The sequence below is a fragment of the Zosterops lateralis genome (assembly GCF_965231275.1).
Source record: "Zosterops lateralis genome assembly, chromosome: 3".
NCBI classification, from domain to species: Eukaryota; Metazoa; Chordata; class Aves; order Passeriformes; family Zosteropidae; genus Zosterops; species Zosterops lateralis.
Window position 1 is genome coordinate 31373974 of NC_139764.1, and position 19128 is coordinate 31393101.

A 19128-nucleotide genomic window follows, 5' to 3' on the forward strand; every position below is an offset into this window, starting at 1 on the left:
AAAAAAGAAACATAAATACATATTAAGCTAATTCTCTCATTACTAAAAGTCTCTGGAAACTTCATGTATTTATTTAGCAAATGTATGTACAAACACTTTTCACTGTAGAAAAAATCTACTATATTTTTATATTTAACAAAATTATCCTAAAAATGGTATGAATTTTGCCACATTCGCTGTCTTATAGGGAGCTACATTTTGCTGTACTTTAGATCAGTAGAGTGCTAGCAAGGTAGACAAATTGATCTCATCTCAGTCAACTGGGAGCACTGAAGCCTAGAATAAAAGGTTCTAGCACCAATACAAACAACAGTTTCCTCTCCTGAATTTTATGTAGGGTGTGTACTGTCAGGAGTAATTTCTGAAGTTTTTTTCAGGAAAAAAAAAAAAAAGTAGGAAGCATTATGATGGATTTCCATTTATTTCAGAGTAAGGCTTTCAGCAAATTTACAGGAAGATGATGCTCTATTGAGGTGCTGTTAGACTGAACCCTGTACTGGCTTGCAAGACAAAAAACTCACCATATCTTACTTAGATCAGGAAAGAGGTGGACATAAACCAGTGCTTAGGATAAATGTAGCAAAGACCTTCAAAAGTGGACATGTGTTTTACAATTGTATTTTGGTTTTAGTAGAATGGACTTCAGAGGGTAAGAGAGGTTTTGCTGTAGGTATGCATGTATCAGCATGACAAAAATAACGAAAGTCACACCTGGCGAATTTAACAGAAGTATCAAATATCAGTCCAGAGCACAGAGGGAAGAAGAAATTAAAGGACAGAACAACAAAGCAATCATTTTAAGATTGCATGGAAGTAATAAATAGAATTTTCTCTCAGGAAATAAGTTCAGCAGCTTTGTCAGAGGTGCAGAGTTTTCAGAAAGCACCCCAGCTCTCTATGAGCAGAGAGATTTTTAGTTGTACACATTCTGCCTGATGCTTGTAGGAGTGTACTGGTAGGGTTATGTAACTCCATGGGTGACTGACACAGAACATATTGTGTCTAGGCTAAAGCCAGCAAATTGCATTATTAGCTACAACTACAGCACTATCAAACTGTTCTATCTCTAAGCTGGTCTTTATTCAGTATTTTCACTCCCTCATTATTAATATAAAGTAATTACGATCTTGGAACATACTGAACTGTTGGAAACTTGCCAGCAGTTAGGAGTAGAAAGAATACTGTGGTATTTTACAGAGCACATAGAACCTGCTTTTTGCTAAGTAATTTCATTTAAAAACTTTCTCAAAAGCTTCAGGAATGGGTAAAATTAGATAGCCAGGTTTTACATATGACAATAATGTCTTGGGTCATGTCTACAGGTGTTTGCTAAATTACCCTTGCAGATTTATCATCTGATTAAACTCCTTCAAGAAAGAGGCAGATAATTTAGAGTAATTAATTTTGCTGTAAGTTTAACTAGCCTAGAAGGCAATTCAGTGTAAAGGCAATTCAAAACAATACAAACATGCAAACTGTCAAACCACAGCATATCCTAAAGTTGTATAGCTATTCCACCACATACAGAAGTACAGAACAAAATCATAAGTATTTATTTTGGATGTGTATTTAGGTGAGCCAAACATTTAAATAATGAGAAATGAAAAAAGAAAAAAAAAGAAAAACTGATTAAATGGGAGGATATTGAGGGAAAAAAAATCTTTTAACAAATATCAGTGATTTAGGAGGGAAAATGTTGTCAGCAAAGAACACTTACCTATTTTCTATGTAAAATAGAAAGTAAAATACATCCCCTGAAGTCAGAAATGTAATGCAAAATTCTTTCAGACACTACATAAAGATCATTCCAGAGACCCTCTTGAAAAAGGGCCCCTTCCTGCTCATTAAGTTCTATACTGCAAACATGAACAGAATTCTAGAATAGATTGATGATACAGTCAGCTAAGAGATTATCTCTCCAAAGTGAAAGAGGATCCTACAAAAGAATATATCTCAAAGCACACCAAAATCTTCATGCTAGCATTATGCTATGCTTGTTTTGTGGGTGCAAGTATAGGGGGCTGAGATCAGATAAACAAAGAAAAACTAATTGCAATTTCAATGTGCTCTGAGTGCTTTAAATGTAATTAGTGCTAGCAACTTATCACAATGTCTCAACATTGGCATAAAGTGGGCTTCATTTTTTTTTAAACCTTAATGCTTCTGTACTTCTGTGTTTTGTAAATTCTTCATCTGTCAAATGGGGAAGATCACACCTAATCTCATAAAGGAATTGGGAAGAAAGACTTAACTGATGTTTGTGAGGCACTCAGATAAGATAACATTACCACACACTCTCAGAGAAAAAAAATTAATACTTTTGTGTTCATTGAAGTGTCTGAATGGCAGGTTGAAAAATAAGGTACATAAAGAATAAAGATGATGAAAAGAAATAGTGAACAATTGAATTGAGACATCAGCAAAATAGTATATGATCATGTAATTAAAGACAATACTACAATGTCTACAAACAAGAAGGAAAAATTAAGATTGTAGGAAAAGCCTTAATTGTTGCATTTCCTCTGTTCTGTGTGACTGATAGGGCTTCTTTTCATGCAGTTTCTCACTGGAAGTGCCCTCAATCTGGAACATGGTGAAAGCAACCAAGTACTGAAACGCTAATTAAAAGTCTTAAGCACACAAACTTTAGTAAAAAATTTAACAACAGTGCTCTAATAATGCTCTTTAATTTGGTTCAAATATGAAATCTTTTTTACCCATTTGGACATGCTTTCATGCTCAAACAGGAAAGCTTGTTCTTGGCAGCTGAGTAAATATCCTAAATAACTTTTTCTCTTATGAAGACTAGCACACGTGGAGAAAATGAAAGCTGGTACTGCTCTGTTATGAAGGTTAAGGTTGGGGCTTATTATATTTCTCTGCCCAGTAACACTTGGGTGACCAAGGGTTTATGGCACAGTATGAAATCTTCTGTTTTGTGGAATGAGTCTGAAATGGTCTCCTGAAGGTCATGTCAGCAAATGTTCAATGTCAGCAAAGTATGCTGAAAAAATACGGCTCTTGGTCTGTTGGCCAACACAATCCCCATGTCAGCTGCAGATCTGACATGGAGGTGACATTTGGTTGTGAGTGACATGGTTGATTAGGCTGCTGCAATTTTAGGGGAAATGCAACTATTCTTCCTTGTGAGATGTAGAATCTTCTTGTGTTTATGACTTCTTAAAGTCTTAACAGTTACATCTCTGCCCATTAAGATTGGCTTCCGTGACTTGTTAGCTGACACCAAATGGCACCAGGTCCAATTTTTTGACTTTACTTCATGGCATGAAGCTTCAGCTAGAACTGGCACCCACCCCTAAAGTAATAGCTCTGTGTAACAAGGACCAGTCACTGTGAACTTTGGCACTGCATGACTTCTGAACCACCTGAGTAGGAGGCTCTCCAGTTCTTTGAGCTCAAGGCTGAGCTCTATATGAGCTTAATCATTCATTGTTGCATCAATGAATGAAGCTGCAGTCAAATGTCCAGATCAAAAGGGTCCAAGCACCTATTCTGAGTATTAGCAGTGAAGGCATAACAGGAAAGAAAGAAAAACCTTCAAAAAGACACCTTAGAGTACTTACATCTGTGGCAGAGAGCATTTCTAAAGGACAGAGAACAGACATTCCCATGTGCCAGGCTCTCACTGGCACAAACATATAGAAGGAACTAAGGGACAAGAATTTCATGCTCCCCATAGGTACTTACAGATGCAGGTGTATATATGTAGCTCTAATAAGATTAGAGTAAAAGATCTCACTCCAATTCAAGTTATGTGTGTACCAAAACCTAAAGTAAGGTGACCTTTGCTTTTTGAAAGCATCAAAAGCCAAAAAGCTATCAGGGAATGGATAGAAGATGACAAGATTGCCATGTGGTGTGTGTATGAAGAATTAACCAAAACCTGGACATTTAAGGCCTAATAACTATGCAGAATTATTTTTTTTTTAATCTTGAAAGCCTTGCAGAAAAAACAAAATTTCAGTAATTCCTGGAGAAAATCTGCTAGTTAAGAATTACATTAGAAATACAAATTTCAAAAGGGTCCCTGGTGCTGTATTCTCTCTCAGAGCTTAACTACAGGGAATGAAAAGTAGTAAACAATTCCAACAGCACTGTTTGATATAAATCTGTGCTATGTATGTCTGTGGGGCAAGAACTAGGAAAAGAATTCTGAAAAGACATAGTTGAGAAAGAGAGATGTGCTCCATGTTGAAGAAAGGCACAGGGAAGAAAATACAGCCTCAGGGAGCTTTCCAGAGCAAAAATGTTTAGAAAGAAAGTGTTAACATCTCATAGTTAACTCTGAAAATATTAGGGAGGCAAAATAGTCTGGTCTAAAAGAAAAGTTATGTCAGAATGCTGTTGAGCTGGACTCTAAACTTCTACAGCCAAACAGCTTCTTAGATAAAGGCTGGCTGACAGTACCTTGGAGACAGCCAGGGACTTTCTTGATTTTTTTAAAAAATGCTTTCTTATTTTATATTCAAGAATTAGAATTCAATCTTTTACTCTGCTAGAATGCAGGCAAATCCATCAATCAAAACTACCAAGTTGGAAATTATTTATTTAAACGTTGCATGACCACAATTATCTCTAAATCTATTACATATTATCAAGCAGTCCTGACCCAAGTCAGTCACGTATTGCTGGTTCTTCTATCAGATGCAGTGACAGGGGCTGTGTTTTGCTTCACTTGCTGGTTTTCTGTTTATTTATCTTTTAAAGCTTATCTTTGAGATAAATAAGCAAATAGGCTATCACTTGGAGTCCAAAGTAACATTAATTAACCGAAAGTAACCAAGAAAAATGATAACATGAAAACATTCACTGTCATCACATGATACTTTCAATTTTGCATTAGGTCCCATGATTTCATTAGCAACACGTTGCATATTGACCATCTTGATATATTGGTCCTCCCATGAGAGCCTCATAACATGAGACTCTATAAAGAATGTCAGACACATGATTAATTTAAAAAGTTGCTTTAAAAATACAATTTTTGTGCTGCTTTCCATTGAACTGGAAAACAGAAGGACACTCCAAGAAACACTGCAACTAGAAATTCATTTCGTTTAGATGTGTATTTCTAGCTTGGTGCATTTCAAATTCTTGGTATAAAACATTTTAATAATGTGTGAATAATCTTGTAAAAATTAAAACTTTGTGATAGAAACTTAGGAAATAACTGCAGATAACGAAAGTAATTTTCTCTTTAATGCTCAAATTACTTGTAGTAGTCCAACAAAAAGAAGCTATAATGGTTTAATGGTTTGCAATGCCCTTGAACAGATAAAGATTCTAAAAGCCTGTCTCTTTTGTTTAAAACCAGAAAATTAATAATTTCCTGTATGATTTAATCAACACATACCAGTATCTTCTTTTGCAACACATTATTTAAAAATAACAAACCTAGTACACTATATAGTTATTTCAAGATATGTAACTAAACTGAGTATATTTGTATTATAAATTCCAAAAGCAGAGTGCTTTACAAATTTCAATGATTTCTAAGACTGCTCTTGATGTGACAGAAATTCAGAACTGATACCTACATTAACACGATATTGCAGGTAATGTGCAAGTTCAAAGGCTGCGGGGATTTTTGAAATTGCTTTATTCTTTGGATAAACCTTGGTTTGATTTTAACAGACCCATACCTATGATATTGATGAAAACTGTTATATACAGTACTGCTACTCAGCTGATGTCACATACTGATAGCTGTAAGGCAATTCTTTCACCTTAATCTAGTTTGCCACAGAATTTTTCCCTAAAATTAATTCCTCACTAATCTAGAGAAAGGCAGAAACACTTCAAAATTAGTAAGAAAAAATAGAAGACCCTTTCCCCACTAAAGGTGCTTCCTGGAATTCAGGGGTTAAGTCACATATCATCACTCTGCGGAACAATTCCATTCACTCTGTTTAAGACAAAATGTCCGTAGCCTGCAAATTCAAGTTAGAAATGTTATCGTCTCAGTATCTTTCCAGTTTAAATAAGTTTTGAAGGAGAAAGAGAGAAGTATGCAGTCCCCACCACAGACCTTGATATTGCTTCCTACACTTTCTGTTAGTCAGCACTCAAATGAGAGTACAGGGTGAAGAAATGAAGAAATTATTGTCAAGAAAGCTTCAAAGTTTATTTTAGGGAGTTAATTCTAGAGAACAGTTTGAGAGAAAATTTGAATTATTACTTTCTAAAGAAAGTCAGAGCCAAAACTTTAAGATCTAACAGTGGTCTACTGGCTTAGTATCTTAACAATGGGGAAAAAACCTCACAACCAACTACTAAAATGAAATCTAGAGCTGAAATTATTTAAGAGCAAAAAGGGAGGTACGAGTATCTACTATTAGCTCAGCAGTGCTAGTGGTTCTGAAATACCTGACTGTGAAGAGGATTTGGAGAATTACCACACACCTGGTTTTTCTGAGCTCTCATGACATCAACTTCATACTCAGCATATTGACTATCCTGTGCAGGGTCCTTGGTATCTTGTAAATCACGGAAATTCTAAAAGAAAAAGAGATAAAACCCCAAATGACAGAATTTATCTTATTTAATAAGAAAAAGCCACACTATAGAAGTGAAGGTTTTTGTTTTTAATACAAATGTATTAAAAGCTTGCATTTATGGAAAATTTTTGTGCTACAGGACAAAGACTAGTTAAAAAAAAAAAAAGTGTTCTATCAGTAAAATGAAGAAAAAGTAATAGTGCAGCTAGATTCTAAAGGGCAGAAAATATTCTTATCTGGTGGTTGGTTATTAAGCATCAAAATGAAAATACTGTTTCTGGTCCATGATGTTAGGGCACAGTTGAGGTTGCCCTTGCTAAACTGTTTAATACTCATGACTAGAATTCAGTTCTGGTTATCAGAAGCATTACTTCAATAGATGAGAAACTGATGGCTATCTTTGCCAAATATCTGAATTTTCATTTCCTAGCCTTGAGCGAACTATAACTTGAATTCCAAAGAAGTAAATACACTAATAGTAAGAAAAGCTATCCATATGAGGAGGGGATTTTTCAATGTTGTCCTGCACATTTCTCCTTAATCATATCAAATAGAAAGTAGCAAGAAGGCAATAATACCAGTGATGGAATAAAATAAAGCAGAATTCTACCTCTTAGATGAGGCAACAGAAAAAGAAGGTTACAATGCATAAAAATAACTTCAAAGTTTAAAGCCTGCTGTGGAACCAAAAAAGGAGACTGTGAATCTATTTGGCAAATGTTTAAACCTTAGACTGATACACTGATGAACAGTAATGGAGCTTGCAAGATGAGAAATGTATTCATTTCTCCAGCTGTTTCAGGGGGTACTTGGAGGGGTAGGTGCAGGAGAAAATATTTGTTTATTGTGCTTTTAAAGGCTATGAGCAAAACTACCATGAAAAAATAACACTTCTGTATAGTTTCTGAGAAGTTTAGTCTTTATCATGTTGGGGCATTTTATATTGAGAACAGCATCTTACATAATTTCTAAATGTAGGGAGGTGACTTAAGATATAGAAGCACTACTACATACAAGTCATCTTTTAAAAATCTATTAAAGAGAACTGCTAAGTGAGACTGAAATTCCAGTGGACTTGAAAGCAGAAAGGAGCAGGGATATTGCTGCTATTCTGTGACAAAAAGCAGTGGTGTGCATGGCACATACATCCCTACCTTGGGAGGAAATGTTTTCTCAAATACTTTTTTCCACAGTTCCAAAGGTGTGTTGGCACGCACTGTTCCAAAATCACTGTCAGAGGCAGGTGGTAGTCCTGAGGATCACAGCACACATAAGACAAGTGTGTTGTCATAACAACATAAATCACAGAATAATTTTGCATAACGATCTATCTAATTTAGTATTTTACCTTCTACACTGGCAAGCTGCAACACGTTTGAAAAAACCATTGATCTCCTACCACGAAATGGGCTGAGAGGTTTTGTATATTTTGGTTTCTTTCAGCTCTAAGCTTATTGGTACTTTACTATTTTACATAGTCCAGAGACTTTATGAAACTACCTAACAAACCTGCACAAATCATTCTCAGTAATATAATGAATCATGATTTTAAAATCTATAAGCTATTTCCTTCAATAATCTGTTAAAACTGATACTGATGTGCTGTAATTTATCTATTTTTTAAAAATGTTTTTCTTGTTTTCGAAACAATTAAGCAACAAACAATGAACAGGAAATGTTCTAACCTATTTGGCTCATGGAATCCAGGCCTGCTGGTATAAAGAGAGGCTTGCTGGGATCCAGTGATACAGACTTGCTAAACAGAAAAAAAGAAGATGTATCAAGTGAGCATTTAGAAATCAATGAAAAACATTATTCTAGCCAAGACTAGAGTCTTACTGGAGTTTGCATATAAATGCATGTAAATAAAATAGTATTCAATTCCAGTGGTAACCATATTTTTCATTCATTGGTTTGAGGATCATAATTAAGGAGTTATCACTGTGCTTAGCAGAGACAGGCAGCTGAGTCACAGAAGTCCAAGTCCATGAACAAAAATCTTTCAGAGATAATATTTAGGAAAAAAAAAGTTTTATGATTAAAATATTTTAATTAAGTAATTCTAGACTCTGAGTAAGACGTTTAATAGCTGAACAATAATGTTACCTTTTATCGTAGCCAAATGCCAAGTGATTAATAAGAGCACGGGCTTTCAGCAGGAGAGCCTCAGATTTACTGGTAAACTAAATGAATCAGAAAACAAAATATACATTATGAACTTCCATCACAGATATATTGCATTTTGCCATCTACAAAGAGGATAGAGCCTTGCTAATTAATACCTGACCCAAATAAATTTGGTATGTGTTCACTGAATTGAACTAGAATAAAAATTTCACATTCCCTTTCAAAAACATATTTGTTACTAAATATATAGATCAAGAAAGATTAAAAAGTAGCATAAATAAAGATTAAGAAATAATTTTTAAAATACTGATTCAAAATTTTTGAAATATGCACATTATGAGACACAAATCTTTTGCCCAAGGCTAATGAGTTACAATTTTAAATTATGTAAAAAATTATCCAGAATACCATAAACATTTAGAAATGTAATGAGTAACTATATAATTGTCATAAAAACAGCTTCCAAGAGGAAGAATATATCAGATATATCAGAAAGCAGTTCTCAGAATATATTCTCAAACAACATGCTTCTTCATGTCTAAGGGCCTTTGTACATAACAGATTCATGTCTCTGAGAAAGAAGTCAGATCCCTGCTGTGGGAAATTAAGTTTCTCCCTCTCATTTCAATGACAATCAGGATTTAGCAGACAAAGTTTTATATTCTATTTTTAATTACAATAATGCTTAAACACTAAAAAAACCCAACCAAGACAGCTGTACTCTCACTTAACAAAAGACAAATTCAAGTGTCAGAGTGAAAAACCTTTATGTGGATGCAAAAGGACATGCTGGAATTATAAGTAAATATAAGTTGTTTTGATAATCACTAAGCTAGATTAAATATTATTTATTGCATAAATGATGGTTGATACAATTAGACCCAACTTGTGATGCACAGAGAGCCCAAGAGGCAGCGCTTTTGGACTGCGAATTTCAGCATGCATGTTTCTGTCTTTACCCACAGGATGATCTGACAAACTAAAATAAATACTTCATTGTCTTTATTTGGCATCTTTCTATCCACTTCTGTAAGGAAGCTCCTGTCCTTCAACACCCAAAGTGTAGTAATCTGGTAGACATGAACTACTGTGAAAATGAGCCCTTGATTTTAAGCCTATGAAATCTGGGTCACTTGATGTAAGTTCATGCTTCTACCAATCGGTTTTGCCCTTTCTCCTTTCTTGTTCCAAAAAAAAATTTGCCCAAGATGCAGTAAACTCAATGCAGGAACTAAATTGGGCAACAGGTAAATATTTTCATTTAGTTTTTGTTGATAGTGGGACCTTGTGTTTGTTTGTTCACAAGGCATGTTCATTTATCCCCTGCCTGTACAGTGACTTGTTCAATAGATAGCCTCATGAAGAAAGCTACTCTAAAACCATTGAAATCCTATTTTCTCTAGTTTTACAGTACTATTGTAAAAAATATTGTTTTGCAAGGGAACTATTGTTCATCTCCCTTATCCTTAAATAGAAAGTGAGTATACATACCACCAATGATGCTCCATAATAATGTGAAACAAATCGAAGTGTCTTGCTTATTATTTTCCTAATTTCATAGTCAAACTCCTGAAAATGTTGATAGTGGAACAGAGATTAAGAAACAAAACCCAAAATACTACAGTTAGAACTTTTCTTTTTTTTTAATATAAACTGCAATGCACTTAAGCTACAATATATAAGGCTTTCAGCTGTCAGCATAATTACATCTTAAGACAGAATCAGTAACAGCCTACTCTGAAAAGAAATGTCACAATTTCTCTTTGTTTTTTTTTTTACAGATGGAGCCTAATTCAGGCAATATGTTAGTCCAGGAAAAGTTTTTTAATTGAGAATGCACATTTAATTTTCAATTTATTTGTTTGATATAGTTTTAAATTTTTACCAGTAGAAATGATGCCTACTAGAAGGATTTTTTTCTTTTTGTGAAAATATTTAAGTAAATCTTTGGGTATATGCTGTCTAAATTCTAATACCTGCAAGATTTGAAAGGTGCATCAAAATACCTTTTCATCCATGTCTGTTTAAACTAAAATCATACAGATGGACTTCCATCTGTGGATAAAATGGGTGAAAACTTGGTCCCAGTGATGCCTGCAGGAGTCAATCCATAGACCCCCAAAGGAATCGGGCTGGCATTTTCTCCCCTTATTACATGAGAGGTGTTTAAGGAGGTCGTGGCTCAGCATAAAGCTTTGGTGTGAGAGGAGGCAAGTCCCTTATTAATAAAGAGTTCAGTAACTCAGAGAGTCAGGCAGGTACCGAGTGCACTGTGTAGCCATCCAGACAAGCACAGGCTGCCAGCAGGACTGCTAAAAATCAGACATATTGTCCCTAGTTTCTCATGACCAAGTGCAGTGAGTATGTGTTTGTTTGGGGTTTTTATGTCCTGGGAGAGAAGCCAGCAGTACCATGACACTTCTTTCCTCCCCTCCATAAAAGATTACTCACTTGTCTCTGGAAACTTAGGAAGTACTTTAAAAGAAGTTCCAGACTGAAGGTGCCACAACTGCCAAAAAAATCTGATCAGCTTGACTTGAGGTACACTCCTCTTTTACTGCCATAAACTTACAGCTGCTGTCACAAGGGACACGTGGAACTGCATTTCTCTCATTATAAAAGGAAACCATCCACATGGTGTTTTCTTGCTTCCCTTTTAGGTCTGCAGCAACTTGTGTCTCAACATTTTTTAAGTACATCTCAAAAATCATCAGTTTGGGGGTGTTTTATAAAGGAATGACAGTAGGCCTTCCTTAATGCTGTTGGATGGAAAGATTTTTTTTTTTTGGTAGTAGAAGACGGGCTGTCCACACTTTAGTTCAAAAGATTATTATTATTTTAGTGAAATTTTAGTATATAGAATATTTACTGGGAATAATTTAATTATTGCAAATGTACTTAAGTATTACTTACATGAAAAATATCATATTTGCTTCCAATTATCACCAAGGGTATTGGAAAAGGGTCGACTAATGCACAGTCCTGTTAAGAAGATATAGGACAGTTAAGCTCTGTAAACAAACTGTAGAAGATTTCAACTGTTGAAGCAACTGAAAGGAATTAAAATTAATTCACAGAAGACAAGGTTTTCCAAACCATAAGGTAGAGGAATCAATTTTATTGCAATATCCATATTATATTCTACCATTTTCCCTTTTTTTTCCTAAATGGTCAGGAAAAAATCCCTATGAGCAGTCAGAACACTTACTTAAACAATGCCTAATGTGAATTTCAAATGTTTGATATCAGCACAAAGAGGAAACATCATCCAACAATCTTGAAAATGTGAATCAGTATCAGTGGAGGAAAACAAGTCTGAGAGTGCAGACTTAAATGCTATATAGTTAATGTGGGATAAAAATTTTAATAAGTGAATTACAAGAATTCTCAAGTGAACTGGAAGGGTTTGCTGTAGTCCATATGAAATGAGATAATCCCCTCGTGTGTTCAAGCAATTATTTATTCAAGCTGCTATGGCTGCAGCAGTGCAAAAAAGATGTGTAGTAGCAGAGTTTGGTCCAGCTGCTCCCTCCTAATTCCAGGGATTTCACAGACAGCTTAAATGACAAAATGTTGACAGAAGCTGAAAATCCTCTACTTGGAGAGGAGAAATATTGGCTTCACTCATACACTGTCAAAGCAAAAGCTTTGAGCAAAACTATTGCAACTTTAAAATTAGTATATAGAATATAGAACTGAAAAAACAGTTTTCATTTCATAACTAAGAGGAAAATTTGGGATAACATCAGAAACCTTAAAACTAGTTTATTGAACCCTGTTCATGTTTGGACCATGGAATTTATTTTTGACTATAGAGTACTTTAGATGCATCCAGTCTGCAACTGATATGTCTTATCATCAAAGAAAATAATTCTTTAGCCAGGCCAATGAAATATATCTTAATCCTTAAAAATGTACGTATTTCATTGATTCCTGTTTATGATAAAAATACGTTTAGCCATTAAAAGGCACATAAAGATCTCCATAAACTGTCATTTAATTTGACTATAAAAGACAGTATTTTCTTCTAATAAATTGACACAATTTTTCTTTGAACAATGATGAAAGTAAAAAGAGAACCAAGCAATTATATGATATTTTATTTGCATTATTTATGTCTCTGATAATGGAAGCTAAACAGAAATTTTAGTTTAGATGGTATAATTGTGTTTTCTACAATGCAAGAATAACATGTTTTCTTAACAATTAGTAGCATTATTATTTTTCTTACTGCAAAAAGCTTGCAATTTTCTGATACATAAACCTCTATATGAAACTAGACAGTGTGGTCATAATTTATTGCCAGGTGTGCATGTAGGTGTTATCTTTTTGTGAATTACCTTCTCTAGAAGTAAAAACCAAAATAATCCCAGTATCAAACCCCCTATGCTAGATCTATGGAGTGCTGCATATGTTGCTTTCTCATATATTTTGAGTTACTTTCAAATTTCTGAACTCTAAAAGCATTTGCTGTATTGAAGCATTTTATAGAAATTACAGTAACTGGATTTACATGCCAGGTCTTTGAATTGTTGAATACTTATTTGTGCATTATATACACACAACATTTGCAGAGGTTTAATGCACAATGACTTTTCATTTCTATTGCGCATAATCTAGTTTAGCTTTTCCAGAGATTTAGTTAGCAATTATGTTTAAAGGACTGATGTTAACATTTCTGAAACTTTATAATTTAATTAGTTGTCAGATTATCAAAAGGCATTGAGTTTGTGATAGACATTTAAATAAATGCAAAGTATATAGTCATGTTGATGGCTGTTATAACTATATTCTTTGCTTAAATTTGTACCTTCAGCTAGTCTCTTGCTAGATGACTTTTGTACATTCTAGTTTTCATCTTCATTTTAAAAAGATGAGGGGAAAAAAGCAAACTGCTACTCTAAAACTATTTCTTTTGATTGGTGTAACATGCCATAACAATCACATTAGATATCTAACAAAAAGATATAAGAAACCTTCTTTCCTTGTTTCTGCTCTTATTGAATTTTTATTAAATTGCTATAATTTTCCAGTGAACAGGTTCATCTACATCAAATGGATTTTCAGTCATGCATAAAAATCTAAAAGAGTTGTTTATGATTTTCAAAAGCATTATCTTTAACTGTATAAAGGCCTGTGACATCTGGAGAAAATATTAGAAGTAACTTACAGGGTGATCCCTCTGCAGATGATTCCACATTCTCTGTTTAATTTCAGCAGCTACTTCAGGGTTTGTCTTTTCTAGTTTGGTTAAAATTTTGTTCACATGGCTCCTGGTGACCTGCAGAAGGCTCTCCATAGTAGTCCAGAGTTCATTAGGTTTGGAGAGATCCAATACCAGAACTACAGCAAATGACCTATTGAAGAGGCATTATATTCACATATTATTATTATATTCACATAGTCACACATTCAGCACATGAGGTAGTCAGTCATTTTCATACAGAAAAACCTGTGGTGTAAATGTGAACATCTAACTGCTAAGATAGATATAATGTGACAGCAAAGCAAGGTGACTTTCAGGGATATTCTGAACTCTGAAGAAACCTTTCCCTTGTCTCTTGTTCAGAACTATTATTTTGGCATCTTTCAATCAAGTGTTGTTTTTGGGGACTGTCTTCAGACAGTAAAATATGCAAATATCCTCAGCCCTGTAGCTCCTTCCTGTATGACTGAGGATTTCTGCTGTTATGTATCCCTGCAATCTCCTAAGTCTACAATCTTAGACCAAGCAATGCTAGCCAATGGCTAGGACTATTACCTGTATTCCCTGGATACCTGGGAAAGTTCTCTACTTTCATTATTCTTTTCTAATATGAAATGAAGAAAACCTGGTTAAGGACAATATCCCATGTCAGGGATTGTGACAGTTTGTTGGAATCTTGAATGGATGCATGGGAAAAGTCTTCTGAAAGATAAAAGAGTATTCATGACATCCTTAGCTAATACCAGACTTTTAAAGGTGGGTTATTGATGAGAAATACTTTACATCTGAAGTCCTCTCTTTCTAAAACCATGCCTCCCAAAATACCAGCTGCATTTAAGTGCAACTTGTAAAGATCATTGCAAATGCAGTAATCTGAATGGATGCCATCATTCTATCCCATTCCAGTCTGACTTGAAAAAGGGGATTCCAGACCAGAGTGGTATTACAAAAGCTACGAAGCAGCTGAGTGTTCAATTTCATTTTAAAATGCTGTGGGGAAAAAAAAAATCTGGTGAAAAGTCTCATGATGAAACTATATATAGTTTATGGAACTTTTAAATAATCAAATTGCTTGACTACAATGATGAGAAAACCAGCAAAATGCACTTCTATTTGTTGAAATGGTAGAATTTTTACTGGCATGTTAAAATATCTCCTTGTGAACAGAAGTGAATTGTTCTTACAGAACATTGTTATTCCAGCAAAGAATCTTAGGATTCTCCACATTAGAAAATCCCGTATCAGTTAAAAAGGAAGAAAAGACTGATGGAGGTAGAGCTCAAATAATTTAATTCAGTCAGGGGCTGAAAAATCATGCTTAATTTTTCTCTCTCAAGCTCTTCTAGAGACAAAGAGCTTCACATGCCCTAAGTGTTTTATTTTTATTCCCTCTTAGTCTCTCAGCAAATAATGGCATTATCTAATGGCATAATGGTAGTCAAAACACGAGCAAATGTACCAAATAAAAATTATATTCCTCCTTTTTCTTCCCCCCAGAAATTAAAGCTCAATACCAATGAAATAAAGCAATATATCATAATACAAAACTTACCTTTTGATTCTTTCCTCCCCTTTCAACTCCCATCTTCCCTAACCAAAAAAATCATAAAAGCACCCTCAGCACCTTCTAATTTCTTTATGCAACTTCTCATGCATTTCTTTTTCTTATGCTATCATTACTTTAATGGATTTTTCTCACTACATTTTCTTAATTTGATCAAAATTTCTGTTTCTTTTTGTTTTCAAATAATTTCAGTAGCTCTAGTCCCACCTGGAAACATCACCTCTCTGTTGGGAAATTACTTTCTCATTAAAAGATCATTTCCCAAAAATCCAGAGATATTTTTTGTCACAATTTTTGGCTTTGTTTTTCACCCTAAAATATCTGTCCCTGAAAGAGCATCTATGTGTGCACACAGAAGTAGGAAAAAAGATTTTATTTTTTATATATCCCCAAGTTTGTTTTTTTGCTCTTCACCAAGCATAAAAGTATTTCGTCTTTTCTTTTTCTGTATTTCTTGTTCTATCTACTTAAGGACAACCTACTTCCTCCATGTTTTGTTCAGATTACTTAAAACTTATTTACTTAGGAGAGAAGCATGAAAAGGAAGACCAAAGCAAAACATCATGGTATTACAGTGACTCTTAGCAAGACCCTGTAAATGTTCTATCTTACACTTTGAAAGGGATTTTAACAAAAAAAAAAAAAAAAAAAAAAAAAAAAAGGCCTAGAGATTACTAATATTTGAAGAAAAGCTCAAATTAACTCCAGAATTGTAATATTCACACTTACCTTATGCTGTGGCTAGTGATTGGTATTCTAATAAGTTCCACTAATGAGGTTCCACCACCTAGTTCCCAAAAATGAGCTACATCTTTAGGCTGCAAAAGAGTTTTGTTGTGTTATTTTTAGGTGTGTGTATATATATAAAGATAAGGTAAATTATACTTTATACTTACTGTATTGTGTCTCCTTGCCCTTCTTCCAAAAGTATATTCCAAGGCTAATGTTGGCTTTGGAGACTCTTCCCTAAAGGAAAAGTAACTGTGTATTGTATTATGTCAAGATCCTCTAAGGAAAGGAAGTTAATTCTACAGTTACTAAATCGTATTTATCAGTCAGTTCTGAATTTGGCCTTGAGACAGCAGTACAGGGAGGACACTTTTAGACACGAGGTGCCAGGTACTGAAGACCAGAGAAGCAGCAGCACCAGCCTAAAGAAATGAGTCATTTGAGCTAACACTGACTGAAAGGGTCACCTGAGAGGTTATAATGAAGGGAAATAAGTTCATTCCTAAATGATCAACCAGTCACAGAGCACACCTGCATACATCTATTATGAATTATCACACAGTATGACTGTTTTTTAATCTACAGCTGAAAACTGCTTTAAAATATTTCACACATACCTCTCAAGGCATCTCAGTATGATAGTGGTCTTTCCCTGGAAATTAAAAACAAAGAGGAACTCTACTGTACTGTCTTTAAAGCATAAAGTTGTATCACTAAGTAAAATTCATTTAACATTCCAGTAATAAAGTACCAAGAAACTGCAAATACAAATGTAACTGTTTGCAGCCTTATAGTGGAAGCTTAAGTCCAATTTTCAATCAGAATCAAGTCACACTACCATTATTAAAAATATACACAAACAGACAAGACAAATACAGTAACAGGAACACTGCACTTGAAACAGACATTAGTGATCCATTAGACCTCTGCAGAATGAGACCATGAGATACTATGTCTTTAAAATTAAGAGAACCTTAACATCTGAAAATATGAGATGTTTCCCCTGACACAAATTATGTTTGAAAAGTGTAGGATTGTACAATATTTAGATTACCCCATTTTTGTTTCCCATAAATAGTACTGATTTTTCCCAAACTTCCCCTGGCTTGACATCATCATCACCAGGATGTTCTCTCTTCTCCACTTCAGCTATAGCAAGATCCCATAAAGTATCACTAGTTGGAAGAAAACAAAGTTAGAAGAGAATAATTAGAGAAAAGACACACCTTAGGCCCTAATTCCTGAAAACATCTAAATGAAGGTTATTGTGGTGTAGATTGTTATTATTATTTCACATCACCGGCTCTCTGTTTATCGAAGCATATCTAACCAAACCAGCTGCAGTGACATTCCTCAATAACCCCAGCAGCTACTTGTGGCACACACTGGGCACGTAAAGCGGGAAGCTTTGCTTGGAGCACATTTAATCACGGAATCACACAATCAGTTAAGGTGGAAAAGACCCCTGAGATCATCCAGTCCACCCTGCGACCGAACACACCACACCTTTCCTCAGAACGCCTCCAGGGACGGTCACTGCACCCCTTCTCCGGGCAGCCCATTGCTGCTCTAGGACACCTTTAAAGCCTGTGTGGCGTGTCAGGCTTGGCTGGGCAGCCTGCGGGAGGCTGGCAGCCCCTGGGGCCGGGGAGCGGCTGGGAGGGCTCGGGAGAGCTCCGGGCCCGCCCTGGGTGTGCCGGGGAGCGGCTGGGAGGGCAGGAGGGCTCCCCATGCTCGGGTTCACCTGCGGCCACCGGCATTCCCCGTTTATGTGCGCTCCCTTACACAAGCAACCGGACAAGAGCCAAGCGTGCCCCGCCTGCCCTCGGCCCCGCTCGCTTTAGAGGTAGAGGCCGGAACGACCCGTTTTAAGCCCTCCTTCCCTCCCTCTCCAGGCCCTCCCCCCCGGCCGCTGGCCCGTTCCCCCAGGGCAGCGGGAGCGATCCCCGGTCTCCGGCCCGGGCAGGGCTCCCGGTACCTGGCCTTGGGCATCGCTGCGCGGGGCGCGGGCCCGGCTGCCCGTGGCCATGGGGACGGCGCGGGGCACGCCGGGAGCTGTAGTTCCTGGGGGCGGCCCCGGCCCCTCTGCCGCCCAGAGGAGGGGCCGTGTGCCGGGCCCTGCGAGCGCCCTGCCCCGGCTTTCTGGGCTTTGCTCCCGTGCTCCCCCTGTGATCAGAGTTCCCGCGTCTCGGTACCAGTGCGAGTGTGAGGGCGCTCGGGGGATGCCGAGTGTAGCCCCTTTTGTGAGGGGATAGGATACTCCAGCTGTGGAGGAAGCCAGGGATAAGTAAACAACACCAACCGAGTCTTATTTGACCTCGGCCTTAAGCACTGGCTCCTGATAAACTCGTGGTCCCTCAGTGAGCTTTGTTACCAGCGCAGGGAGTGAAGCGAGGCCTGAATTGTTCCCACTCCCTGGGAACTACTGTGTAACACACAGTAAGTGTAGTCATTTTACAAAAATTACTGTGTAATTATTTTACTCTCCAGCGGAGGGCAAGCAGGGCGAGGGACTAGAGCACCTCTCTTGGGAGGAAAGGCTGAGGGAGCTGGGCCTGCTCAGCCTCGAGGAGACAGGATGGGAGGGGAGCTCAGTGTCTGTCCGTGTCTGAGGGGAGGGTCAGGGGATGGAGCGGGCTCTGCTCAGTGGGGACATGAAACACGACACGAGGCAATGGGCCAACGAGAAACTGATGCCCAGGAGGTTCCACCTGAACATGAGGAAGAACTTTACAGTGCAGTGACCAAACACTGGAACAGATTGTCCAGAGAGGCTGTGGAGTCTCCCTCACTGCTGGAGCCATTCAGGAACCATCTGGACACAATCCTGTGCCGTGTGCTCTGGGATGACCCTGCCTGAGCAGGGGAGCTTGGACTGGGTGACTCCCGTGGTCCCTTCCAACCTGACCCTTTCTGGGATTCTGTCACTTCATAGTTACAACAGGCACACAAGTAAGACACTGTAACAAACAGGGACTGGATTA

At 36.8% G+C, this 19128-nt stretch overlaps 1 protein-coding gene across 1 annotated transcript in view; it reads right to left on the minus strand.

Annotated features, from left to right (window-relative positions):
* Positions 1-18211, minus strand: part of LOC310906827 (ATP-binding cassette sub-family G member 8-like) — a 49280-nt gene extending 31069 nt beyond the window's left edge. Inside the window, exons 1-12 of the mRNA XM_083856385.1 lie at positions 18123-18211; positions 17199-17319; positions 16762-16796; positions 16312-16381; positions 16145-16233; positions 13816-14002; positions 11559-11627; positions 10137-10214; positions 8625-8701; positions 8204-8274; positions 7673-7770; positions 6424-6516 (exon numbers count right to left, since the gene is read on the minus strand). Coding sequence (XP_083712511.1) covers positions 6424-6516; positions 7673-7770; positions 8204-8274; positions 8625-8701; positions 10137-10214; positions 11559-11627; positions 13816-14002; positions 16145-16233; positions 16312-16381; positions 16762-16796; positions 17199-17319; positions 18123-18136 — 1002 coding nt within the window. The 5' untranslated portion in view covers positions 18137-18211. The remainder of the gene's footprint in view (positions 1-6423; positions 6517-7672; positions 7771-8203; positions 8275-8624; positions 8702-10136; positions 10215-11558; positions 11628-13815; positions 14003-16144; positions 16234-16311; positions 16382-16761; positions 16797-17198; positions 17320-18122) is intronic.
* Between the last annotated feature and the right edge of the window lie 917 nt (positions 18212-19128).